This window comes from Salminus brasiliensis, chromosome 7 (assembly GCF_030463535.1).
Source record: "Salminus brasiliensis chromosome 7, fSalBra1.hap2, whole genome shotgun sequence".
Taxonomy (NCBI): Eukaryota; Metazoa; Chordata; class Actinopteri; order Characiformes; family Bryconidae; genus Salminus; species Salminus brasiliensis.
In genome coordinates this window covers 29,200,066-29,212,922 of record NC_132884.1, presented here as the reverse complement: position 1 = coordinate 29,212,922, position 12,857 = coordinate 29,200,066, and the positions used below count along the sequence as shown (strand labels likewise).

General features: G+C 41.4%; 1 protein-coding gene across 1 annotated transcript; it reads left to right on the top strand.

Moving 5' to 3' along the window:
- The first annotated feature begins 6,564 nt into the window (after positions 1-6,564).
- ip6k2b (inositol hexakisphosphate kinase 2b) lies at positions 6,565-11,771 on the top strand. The gene is made up of 5 exons (XM_072684481.1): positions 6,565-7,089; positions 8,639-8,852; positions 9,033-9,181; positions 9,400-9,575; positions 9,671-11,771. The coding sequence occupies exons 1-5, from the start codon at positions 6,867-6,869 to the stop codon at positions 10,202-10,204; spliced, it is 1,296 nt and encodes a 431-aa protein (XP_072540582.1). The 5' UTR covers positions 6,565-6,866; the 3' UTR covers positions 10,205-11,771.
- The last annotated feature ends 1,086 nt before the right edge of the window (positions 11,772-12,857 follow it).

Genomic DNA, 12,857 nt, shown 5'->3' with positions numbered 1-12,857 from the left:
CAGAAGCACTAGTTTGGACCCATGACTAACAAAGCTCATTGAAAGTTGTTTTCAGTCTCTACTATGATTTTATAATAGATATATAAAATATATTCTATGTTTAAAGATTAGTAGAGTTTATGGAAGAGTTTAAATTTGAGCTGTAACTAAACTACTTTAATGCTTAGATGTTTTTTTTATGTGATTTAATGTGAAGCAGACAAAGTAAGGTGAAGTGTATGAATTCCTCCTGTAACAGATGTGCAGAAACACAGATTTAGGCATGTCTGGCATGTTTTCATACATGTTCCTAGAAGCTGATTTCCTGAAAAGAGCTGGGGCCTTTTCTCTAAGGTTAACCCCCTCCCCACCCCACCCCTCTGCTATGCTGAAATGGGAGAAGTCTGTTATTGTTCAAAACCACTATATGATTTAGATCTGTATGTTTAATGTAAATAGGAGTGTACACACAGCGTTACAAGGCCCAGTGAATCTTAGTCAAGCACAAAAGTGTGAGAATAAGATCTACCATAAACAAGAATGAGACGAGTGTGTGTGTGTTTTTGAGTGTGCGCACACACGAAAGTGCTTGCGTATGTGCAATGTTATTGAGATCATATCAGTCTTCAGTGTTTCCACTACTGATTCTGTGTGTTTTGACAGCTTTTCCCACTCGTGCCTGCAATGTGAAGGTCATAGAAATAAACAGACGTACACAACAACCATTTTATTCACATGATCACAGATATGCTGCAGTTGGCATGGTATTGTGTGAGCGATGAAGCCATTCACAAGAGTATTTCAGATGTACACATTCAGATGTACACATGTAATGTAAATGGTACCTAAACATACATATAATGAGCTGTGTTATGGATAAGCAATACAGCATAATTATAATATAACAATGCTCCAAGAAATATTTACAATACATGATAAGTATTTATTTTTGTTCATATGTATGTATATATATATATATATATACAAAAACTTTTATCTTCCACATGCGTATGCATTTGAGGCAAGACTGCAGAAAAGATAAGAGGATTGCTCAAAAATGGTTGCAGAGATCAGAAGTGTGGTAGGTTACATACAGAGTGACAAAGATGATTTAATCAGAATTTTCTCTGGAAAAAAAGAATAATTTTGTGGTAATTGTATTTATTGTCACGTGTTGTCAATGAGAGACTAGTGAAGACATGAGCCTTAAACCAGTGTCAGATTTTTTTTTTTTTAAACCAGCCACCATTTTGCAATTTGTTTTGGTTAAAAAACTTGCTTCATGTTATTCATTTTTAATGAACTGTACTAATCTTTCATATGAGCAAAATTGCATTTGTAACACAATACATTGCTATTGCAACACACTGCGACAGTTTTACTTTAAGGTTAAGTGAGCTAACTCACTAGGCGAAATAGTAAATGCCATACTTGCTTGCAGTACCATTTGTAATCACGGAAGGGTCTCCCCTTTTTACCCATGGTGAGGCCTGTCATGATAATTCCATTATCGACTTATATATTGTTTATATATGGACATGACCAGAATTTATACTAACACTCTTTAATACTTGTGGAACCAGAATATGTACATGTGTGAGATGAAGTAGCACAAAATAGGTCATGATATAGCCCTAGTATGTACTCACAGTTACTGTTAGCCAACTGCAGCTGGCCACCAGGGCATGTTTTGTGTTTTGCCTGCATTTGTTGTGCATTTCATAGTTCATAGCTTACTGGTAGCCTGCAGCGGACACTGAACACGTTTAAGTACTGTTGTTTTTAAAGTAACCTGTCCGACAATTGTTTCTGAGAATTCAAGTGACAACACAATATTATGTCATTCTTTGAATCCGGAAGTAATTCTGTGACATCCAATGCAGTAGGATCACATAGTGCACGTACCTTTGTTTACAGTGTGACCGGAGTGTTTTGCCTCTTTTGACTTGCAAGAAAACGGAAAACAGATTTTTGACGCTAATCACCTGGGCTGGATAGAGTACTAAACTGGACTGCACTGTGGTTCTACTTCATTTTGCACGAATATGAGTTGCTTTATGCAATGTTGTGCAGTTCTTGTGAGAGGGTTTATTCAGCTTCACCAAAGTTACATAGTACAGTAGCAGCCTTCCGGCCCAGACTGACAATGACAGAGACACAGTTCTACTTGTTGAGTGGAGCGTCAACGTGATTTAGAAGCTTTTTAAGGTAGAACTGCTACATAATCTCGCTTTAATTCATTTCATACTTAGAACAGGGAATGATTGCTAGTTAGCTAGTTAATTAGCCAGCTTTAGTGTGTGATAGTACATTAATATTAAGCTAACCATCTTTAGCCAGTAGACTGAATGAACTAGATATATAGCTAACTAAACAGATGTCCCAAAGGTGCTAAAAAGGGGGCTGCACAGACATGAAAGTGAAGCCCGAACTTGACCCACACTCGCAAGTTTGAGACCCGACCCGTCTGTGCCTGACTGGTGCTCAAATATGTGAAACTTGATCCTGGCCCAAACCTGTTATTTTGAACACAGTAACACTGCAAGAGATATAGAGAACCCATGCGAGAATCGCAGACAGGAAAAGTGGACGTCCACGCCAACGGTAGAGTGACTAGGCAGAAGCATGCAAACAAGACAGAGAGTGAAAGAGGGAACAGAGGAGGGGGTAGAGGAGAGGACATGAGAGAGAGTGTATAAACGAACCCCAGCCCAAGCCCAATATTATTAGTGAAATTGACCTGAAACATGATATTTTGTCAGATATTTTGTGGCTCCGTAGTCAGCATTTGCATGATTGGCCGATGGTCACGCACTGAGGATACAGTTTCTTGCTCTCTCAGTGTCTCACACCCATAGAAGCCCCCTGGGAACTATCCCAGTCCTCCAATAGCCTGTCTATTCCTGCAAATTACGTTATTCATCATGCTAATGTGGTTATTACTGTAACATTAAAATTATCAAACAAAATGACCTAGCTTACTAAGAGTAACAGCAGTGATTGTCAGGTGGTGGAACATTTAGTGCTTGTAAGTTTTCTAACATTGGTACGCAATATGGAGAAAAGTATTGGGACACCTGCTCATTCTTTGTTCTTCCCTAATCAAGGGTGTTAAAAAGACTATATCCTGCTTTTGTTGGAGTTAGAAGTTGAAGATTTTATTGCATTCAGCGACAAGAGTATTGGTGAGGTTGAAATGTTGGATGATCAAAACCCCAAAATGGAGCACAATCATTCCAGAGAACACTGTTCCACTACTCAACCGCTCAGTGCTGTGAGGCTTTATACTCTGCTATACCTGGTATTTGGCATGGGATCAATAGGTTCATGCTCATCTGCTCCAGATTGTCCTATTCTATTGGCAACAGCAGGATGCATTCATAAAAAGGGGTGTCCACAACAGTGTCCAGTGTATTATGTTATTGGGTATTGGACGTTTAGCCAGCTGCTGTAGTTGCTGTGTAGTCTACTCCAGCATACAAGAACACCCCCCAACATGCTGCTATAGCCTAGCCACTCTCAGAGTAGGCCGGAAACATGAAAAGCGTGTTCTGCTCCCTGTTTGTGTTGGGTTCTCCGGTGTTACTGGATCTCTTATGTGTGTGTAACTGTGTTCAGGTGTTTTACTTTGAAAATGTCTTCCCCATTGCCTTTAGTGAGGTCATAAATAGTTGGCAGAAGATCTGGTTATCACTCACACGTGTATAAAAGCACTTCACTCTTCAATACAGCACTATTATTTTCTAAACTGAAGAACATTCGACTATTAAGTGACACTGAATTCATTGCACAATGGGTCTAAATGGCTGTGCCTGTTTTTTAAGCTGTTCAGGCAATCAGGTAACATTTGAAAGTGTGAAGCACAGCGAGTACAGTATCAGTATTTTTGTCCAACATCACAAGTACATTTTGATTTGCATCTTCTGTTAAATAAGCAGAGATGTAAAATGTTTTGTTGGGAAATTAATGTATTATGGACCAGTGTTCCGGACAGGCATTAATAATAATCTGGGACTACGAGGCAGTTTAAATCGAAGTTTTCCATTAATAGTTAGAGCATCTCCAAAATGGCAGGTCTTGGTGTTCCAGGTATGCAGTGGTCAGTACTTACCAAAACTAGTGCCTGCTGAACTAGGAAACTGTGCAAAGCTCATTGTTACGATCCATGGACTTGAACTTGAACATCTTGGTGGGAAATACTATAGGATGCGTTGTGGAGCTCACGTCTGGACATGTCAGAGCTGTTTAGGCAGCTCAGAGGGAATTGAACATTGGTCATGTTGAAACATTGAGATGTAAATATCTCAATTGTTTGGTGTGTGTGTGTGTGTGTGTGTGTGTGTGTCTCAGTTGAACCAATTGAATTAGCTCTGGCTTTCTACCAGCTGAGTACATCAAACATCTTGAATCCTGCAAGCTTTCTTTTTCACGTGTACTGTTTTTTTTGGTCAGTAGGTTCAGTCTGGCTTCACCACAGTTGCTTTTGTTTCTCCATCCAGTTTTTAATCTCATGTAGGCAGTATACTTTTAAAAAAAAAGTATGCCGCAGGCCAACAGCAACAATAGCCAAAGACCATTGGTTTTAAAATTGGCATTGATTATGTGTCCTTATGCACAAATGTTTGCTGTTGGGGAAAACACAGACTGATCCTGTGGAGAAGAACAAGGTGAAGGTTTATGAGATTCAGGATGATTTGTATCAGGGTTACAGGGTACCTAGCATTTACCAGTCATCGATTTGCATTTCATGTATTTTTCATAAGCACTACTGAGAACTTAAAAATATATTTAACACATGACTTAAAGAAATACTCCACTATTTAGTTTTTTAGCCAGATGTTCAGCAGCGGCCCCAGTGGCATCTGTTCTAGCTGACTTTCAAGCGGATGTTTTTATTGTAAAAAATCAGTAATATTTCTTAATTATTTTTAGCTGTACTAATACTGCAGTGTTCTTTTTCTCTGATCTTACACAAAATGTGATTCGTTATTTCTCAATGAGAAGAACCAAGTCTTAGAGAAATATTTGACCTTGTTGACCTGCGCCTGGTTGCGTAACCTGGTCTCGTCAGTGGATGCCAGGGCGCATTGTCTGAACGCATAATGTGTGCTAACCTGCCAGTGTGCGCCAGCATGACATAACACACACACACACACACATACAGACACACAGATGCTCTGTCTCTAATATTCCAACATAAACACTGACCTAATATTCAATATTCAAGCACTGCTCTGTGACTTACATGACAGAGAAGTCACACAGCAGTTGCCCACTGACCCTCACCCCGACTTACATGCGCAATATTAGACACACTGGCCCATTTCTGGCCCATTACATTTTGGCAACTATCAAGGAGACTGAATACACTGTATGTCAGCTATTAAAGTGAACAGTTAAATATCATTACCCTCACAAATACCAGTGTGCACAAGGACGTTTTAAAGAAATTTCGGTCTAGATTTTGGTCAGTTTTTGACACATTTTAAATATAGCTTTTGAGGACATACTTAGGTTAACATTTTTGCTTGAAATTGAAAACTCTAAATATGGACACAGTGCGCTGCCACTATGGCCCGGGGGTCACGTGTTTAAGTCAAACCGAGCCATGCCGTTTAGCCATTAATGACCGGAGCCTGAGAGAGTCCGCCTACCTAGCAATGCTGTATTGGCGGCAGTTTGAAAAGAAGTGATGGCTGGCTTTGTGTGTATTGGAGAAGACGTGTTAAGTCTAGAATTTTTTACAAACAGGTGAGTATCAAATTGAGAGAAAAGGGGGAAAAGGGAAAAAAAGGTAAATATAGACAACCTGTCATGCCATTTAAAGACATAAAACGACAGCTTTGATGGACACCAAAATAAGATTTATCCATATTTTGATCTGAAATGTATGGGCTAGATGACTGGGGTCAGAGCATCTCCAAAATACCAGGCCTTCAGGGGTATTCCCAGTATGCAGTGGACACTATCTACTAAAAGTGCTCAAAGGAAGGACAACCAATGAAATGGCAGCTCGAAGGGGCATTAATTTTGTCATTTATTTTGTCAGATCAGCCCAAAAACGACAAAACTGGACATCCATTGATGCATCATTGTCAGTCTGTGCATTTGTGTTTTGGGGTGTATTTAAATGTGTGAGTGAGTGAGAGTGAGAGAGGAAATGAACATGTAGTTTATAGCATCCTGTGTTCCTGTAAAACGACCTGTAGTATTCTGACTAGAGTTCCAGTAACACATCCTTACTGGCAAAGTAGTTGGCTTTAATAGCTGTTTTTCTTTATTCCCCCACCTCTCCCTCACACACTCTCTCTCTCGTGCTCTCTCTCACTCTCGCTGTCTCTCTCCTGGTTAATAAGGAATTCAGTCATGGACAGAAAACAGCTGAGAGCAGCTCCACAGTTTCTCTTTCCTTCCTTTTCTTTGTTATTCTCCTCCCTCCTCCCCTTCTTGCCCTTTGTTTGTTCTGTTCCCCTTTCACTCTCGTTTCCCACCCGACAACAGCTGGTGTGCACCGATTGGCTGAGCCGTGAGAAGAGGGCGGAGCTGTGGGGCTTGTTATGATATTTTTCTTCCCTACCTAGAACAGCCTGCTCAGTCAGAGCAGAGACAGGGACTCAGACACAGACAGGCTTGCTGTGCTGTGTCTGTAGAATTTCTCTGCCCCTGAACAACAAAAGATTACCACTGCCGGCTGGACTATCATTTCTTCACTCCTTTAAGCCAGAGAGGAGTTTAAAAGGAATATTCTCTTTTGATTTTCTTGATAGCTTCGGTCCTTTGTGCATAAGCAGCAAAAAGGCAGCAGCAACCCCCTGGAAAACAAGGAGCGAGCCGAGTGGAAGAGTAGAAGAGAAAGCAATATCTGATGAGACGGATGTGCGTGGAGGATGAGTCCCGCTTTAGAAGCGCTGATGGAGGGGTGTAGGTACCCAGGGAAAGGGGCGATGAAGGGAGGAGTGATGCTGGAACCGTTTGTCCATCAGGTTGGAGGCCATTCATGTGTGTTGCGTTTCGGGGAACAGACCATTTGCAAGCCGTTAATCCCCCGCGAACACCAGTTCTACAAAAGCCTTCCACCAGAGATCCGCAGATTCACACCTCAGTACAAAGGTAAGGACACACACCTCACCCCCTGCATACACACTGTTACCAATAGCACCATTCAGGATGTCTGTATGTTAATGTACTGCACTCCTTGTCTTGATGTGGCCTCTCATACATACATATATATATATATATATATATATATATATATATATATATATATATATATATATATATATATATATATATATATAAAGGAATAGTCTTGAAGAATAGCCAACATAGTAGAAAGGCTCCATTAGTTACTGGGCCTGCTCCGTTTCAATCAAATACACATTTACATATACAAACACTAATACAGAAAAGTGCTTAGCCAAAAGAGGTTTGGGTTACAGAATCTGTGAATTATGGATTGATATGACAGGCCACTCTGACACATTTATGTTACTCGTTTCCAATGGAATATTGTGTCCAGCACTCTCTATCCTTTATATATCCCATCTCACGCACACGTACTGGCGTCATTCCCAGTGTGCGTGTGACGAACAGAAGGTGTCGGCGGTGTCTTTGACTCAGTCGCAATGTGTGTCGGCAGTATCTTTGACTCTGTGGCAGTGTATGGTGGGCCTAAAAAAAGATGCCAGCCGGAACGAACTTGACCAAGAGGAAAGAATGTGGTACACAGGCTGGCTCTTTCCGTCTCTCTATTACACACCCAGTCAAATGACCACCTCAAGGGTTTTACACAATAAAATACTAAGGATACTGTCAAAACCGATACTCATAAATACTCCCACACACTCATACTTTTTTCTGACTCAGCAGCTGAGTATACATGAGTGTGCTCGCTGGTGCAAAGCAGTGACATCACAGCTTGTGACATCACTGCTCAGACTGCAGAGAGCAGGAGCCCCAGGGTCCTACTGTCTGACCACATTTTTTTCACTCATGTGCCGGGCGCATACACATGCATGTGTAGTCTGTTGTTCATTTTCGTTTCATGTCATCGGCATGTTGTTTTTTACCAACCTGTTGGTAAGGTATTTGAAAGACCTTTTTGTTCTTCCACTCCTTCACATAAGGCTCAGGGAGGGGGAGGCTATATCCATTTATGGCTGCTATGAGGCGCACACTGTAAATTATCCAAAAGAGCCATGTTATAAGAGTGTGTGTGACAGTCCTAGGCCACAAGACAGGCTGTGCGCTTCTCTGTCATGTTCTTTTTTGGCTTGCAGTGTACAAACTGTTCTGCGTTCCGAATGTAAAGCAGTCATTTCAGCTAAAAAGAAAAATCAGTTTCTTTAAAGCTATACACCTGAATCTCTGTACGTCATGTATGATATTTAAAGCACAGATTTCATATTGTGCTTAAGCTTTATAAAAAGAATTCTGTGGTCTTGCGATCTTTGTCTGCTTCACTGTGCTTTTTATGGACAAATATACACCTAGCACTTCTCTTTACTTTACGTTTGTGTGTTTGTGATTTTTGTAGAAGGATGTATAGAATGTAAGAATGGTTAGGTTAGGACTTCCAGTTCCAGTTAACAATATTGCTGTAAATCTGCTCATGTTAGCTTTACTCAGCTTCTTTTTCTCGTTCTCTCCTTTTCTGTAGGTGTGGTTTCAGTGAGCTTTGAGGAGGACGAGGAGGGGAACCTGTGTTTGATAGCATATCCTCTGCACAGTGACCCATCTGATATAGAGAACAAAGAACCCTTAGCTGATGGAGAACCCAAAAACAAGTTCCTGAAGTGGGCTAAGAAGAAGCCATCTGGTCTTATGGAGAACGAGAGAGCTAGGCAGAGTCGCAAAGAAGAGAAGAGCAAAAGGTGAGTTGCATTTATTCACACACAGGCTCTGTCTTCACACAGTTACCGGTATTTGTATGGAGCCAATAAATAGATGTTCATGTTACCTGCATTGAAGTTGATATTATTTGTTTTTAAGTGTATCTCAGGACATAAATTCTTCAAACTCTTACACACTGTCTTTTTTTACTGATTTTACAGTAATCGTGAGGATAAAGCAGAGGTATTATACTACAGCCTGGAAAAAGGGAACGTGGTGCCACAGATTAAACACAACCCATGGAGTCTACAGTGCCACCAGCAGCATCTTCAGAGAATGAAGGAAAACTCCAAACACAGAAACCAGCACAGTATCCTTTATAGCTGAGGATGTATGGAATACACACACTCACTCAGATAGAAAAAAAACTGTAAATTCTAAAATACACAGAATACTCTATAACCAAAAATTCTGTTCTTATTGAGTGGTCCTGATTTGCTAGTCTATCATCATAACCATGACTAAAGAGTTCACACCTATTTGGTTTCCCTGGGAAGTGTTGTTTCCTTGACTCATGATTCCTTTCAGAGTTCATTCTGTTGGAGAATCTCACATGGCGATATCGGGTTCCCTGTGTTTTGGACCTGAAGATGGGGACCCGGCAGCATGGTGATGACGCCACTGAGGAGAAGAAAGCCAATCAAATCCGCAAATGTCAGCAGAGCACATCCTCCTCAATAGGAGTTCGACTCTGTGGGATGCAGGTAACGACACAAGCCAAGCTAAGTGAGGTCGAGCCAAGTTTTTACTTGTTGGTTAATAGATTAAAAAGTTTAAACGTCTCTTTTTCTACCTGCAGGTGTATCACAGTGTGACAGGACAGCTGATTTTCATGAATAAGTACCACGGACGGAAGTTGAGTCTGGCTGGCTTCAAAGAAGCTCTGTGCCAGTTCTTCAGTGATGGACGGGTTCTCCGCAGAGAACTCCTCTCTCCGGTTCTCCAGAGGCTCAAAGAGATGCGAGCAGTTCTGGAAGCGTGCGAGAGCTATCGCTTCTTCTCGTCTTCTCTTCTCATCATCTATGACGGAGCACCACCCCCAGCCCCTGCTCGGCCCCGCCCCTCCCGCGGAGGAGAGGAGGAGGATGAGGAGGACGACGAGGATGAAGATGACGAGGAAGAAGGAGCATACGGCGGGCGTTCGCAGGGTCGAGACAGTTCGGGGTCAGGCTCACCTTTGGTGGATGTGAGAATGATCGATTTTGCTCATACTACCTGCCGTGATTACGGAGAAGACGCTGTGGTTCACGAAGGTGGAGACAGCGGCTACATCTTCGGCCTTCAGAACCTCATCAGCATTCTGTCCCAGCTCGAGGAGCACAGCAATGATTAAGCACGCACTGGCGTATGTTGTTGCGCTAACCGCCATGCCAGGCTTACTATGGATGCCCTGATGATGGAAGCAGGGTTGAATGCCATGTTCGGATCGCTCCGCCACACAAGGAAGAGGGGCCGCAGGGGCGAGTGTCCAAGGTCAGTCCTCAAACCCCTAAGTGGCCCTCAGGAGCTGACAGGACTGGACTTCTCACACTCTTGTTAGTTTTGAGATGTATCTCACTGAAAGAGTGTGGTCTCTTGCTCCTCCAGTCGTTTCCCACTCTCTGTGTGATGGAGGGATGGAGATAGCCCCACGTTTGGGCTGTCTCCAAACACTTGCTGTGTTTTCATTCGTTCTCCACCTCTCTCCGAAAGAGACGAGAGCTGAGTAGGTTTGTGAATTCTGTAAGAGGAAAAGACTTTAACAAAACAGACAGTCGCATTGTTCTCAAATAGTTCTCACAAGCATATGTGCTTGAATGCATCGTGCGTTTGTTGCAACAGTCAAAGATGTTTTCTTCTTTTTGACCTTGGTAGCACAAAAGTGAATAGGTAAGCCATGTTAATGTTTAATAAACAACATATAGATATTAAGGTGCTTTACAACTCTAACAAGACCAAGAGAGATAAATACATAAGGGACTCTAACTGAGGTCATGAAGGGAATGAGAGACGCTTGTATGAAGAATTTTAGGAAGATGCATGGACAATATTTTTGATGTACCTTCGAGGGGACTGATGTCATCGCTTGGACACTTGACTTTCGGATGTTTTTTCTTCCTCTTCATTCCGTAGCTATGTTCATTAAAGATGACATTAGATGCTACAAAGAAAACTTTATTTATTAATTAGCCTATTTTGTACTACACGTGAAAAGGTGAACCTGAACGGACTATGAGACATTCCATCCCACTGTACTGTTTAAGATGTTATTTATAAGAGCCAATCTTTGTCATGGTTTTCACTGTTTTCCCAATGTGTATTAAACACTCTCAAAGAAAATAAAGAGAATCCTGCTCTGGTTGTGTAAACAGTGCTGAAAGTGTGTTTATGTAAGTCTGTGTGTCTGTGTATCTATGCAAGTGGCAGAACTACTTGAGTCATTGGCCACCTACAACATAAGCACATTCTGTGGTCAATAATTGATCATAATTGCACATTTTGCCTGCAAATGGTCAATTATAGGCCTATAATAATTACAACTCACAAAATTGCAGCGTGGACCTATTCATTAATTGTAGGTACAATCGCAGTGCCTTCCTCTTCACAAAGTCCTTAGTGGCGTCCCGTGTAATCATCAGCCCTACATAATCCGTGCTGCATTTACCCTGCTTTTAGCTGTCTGTGTTCACCCTGTAGGCCTGAACTTTTTGAAGTCTACAGCCATCAGTTATCAGTTATTTTTACACAATAATTTACAAACTAATTCACAAATAATTCATTGATAAATTTGTGCAATGAATTATATGTACATTTGTATTTGTTGTGACGTGTTATTTTTCTGCAAAGAAATGTAATAAAGTCTCTTCATCTACTTACAAACACAAATGTGGTATTAAATGGTGGCGTTTAGAATCCTCAAAGGTTCTCTTCTTGTTTCAATGAGCTATAGAGTGTAAAAGGATTAAGAAGAGGTGCAGCAACTCATTTACAACAGTGATTCCTGATACTTGATCTGGGCACTCTACACTATGCACATTTTTGTGCTTTTAACTCTGTCAACACTGAATCAAGTCAGAGCCATCAATAATGAGAGCTTTTAATGCAGTGTTTTTAGGTACCTCACTGTAGTCAAATTATCTTTTGCTGGATTTTTACTCTGTGTCCTCCAGCCCCTCAATTTGTTCACTGCTAATTATCACCTTTGAGTTAGATCTCACCCTATCACATGATGCTCCCTAACCATGGCGTGCTTCGGTAGTGCTGGGATTCAGGTCACATCAAGTCAAGTTTATTTATATAGCGTTTTTAACAACAGGCGTTGTGACAGCAGCTTTACAGAGACCGGGGGACGAGCCCCTAGTGAGCAAGCCAATGGCAACAGTGGCAAGGAAAACTCCCTCAGAGCAAAAGGATGACCTCATGAGAGGAACCAAGGGAACCCGTCCTTCTTTGGTTGACACCGGAATGCATAATGCAACAAAAACATGAAGAAAGAACTAATGCGACAAACTAATACAGTAATGAAACATACATAAAGAAACAGACTAATGGATACATAGAAAAATGCATCAAAAGCTTAATATTAAACAGAAGTGCTCAGAAACCACTGAAATTAGTGATTAATGTTAATGTCTTATCAGGGGATAAAATTATAGTTAATTCAATGAGTTAATGTTAGTTGTAAGAGTCCATAGAGGGATCACTCTCATCTAGGGATAAGTGGAGCATGCTCGTGAGGTTTTCTGGCTCAGCTGGAGGGTAAATGGCATGTGGCTCTATGACGACTCTAGGAGTTGGTCTGGAGGACGGTCAGCATGGACCTACTCCTACAATACTCTATCTGAGGCGACTCGAGACAGTGCTTAAGGTTAAACAAAATGCAAACAGTAAGACCTGCAGGTGAGGCCACTCGAATAGCCTAGCTAAAAAGGGAGAGCCAGACGGAAGCACAGACATGAATATTTCCTGAGACAACACTGCCCCTCCACCCCACCATTTTAATGCTG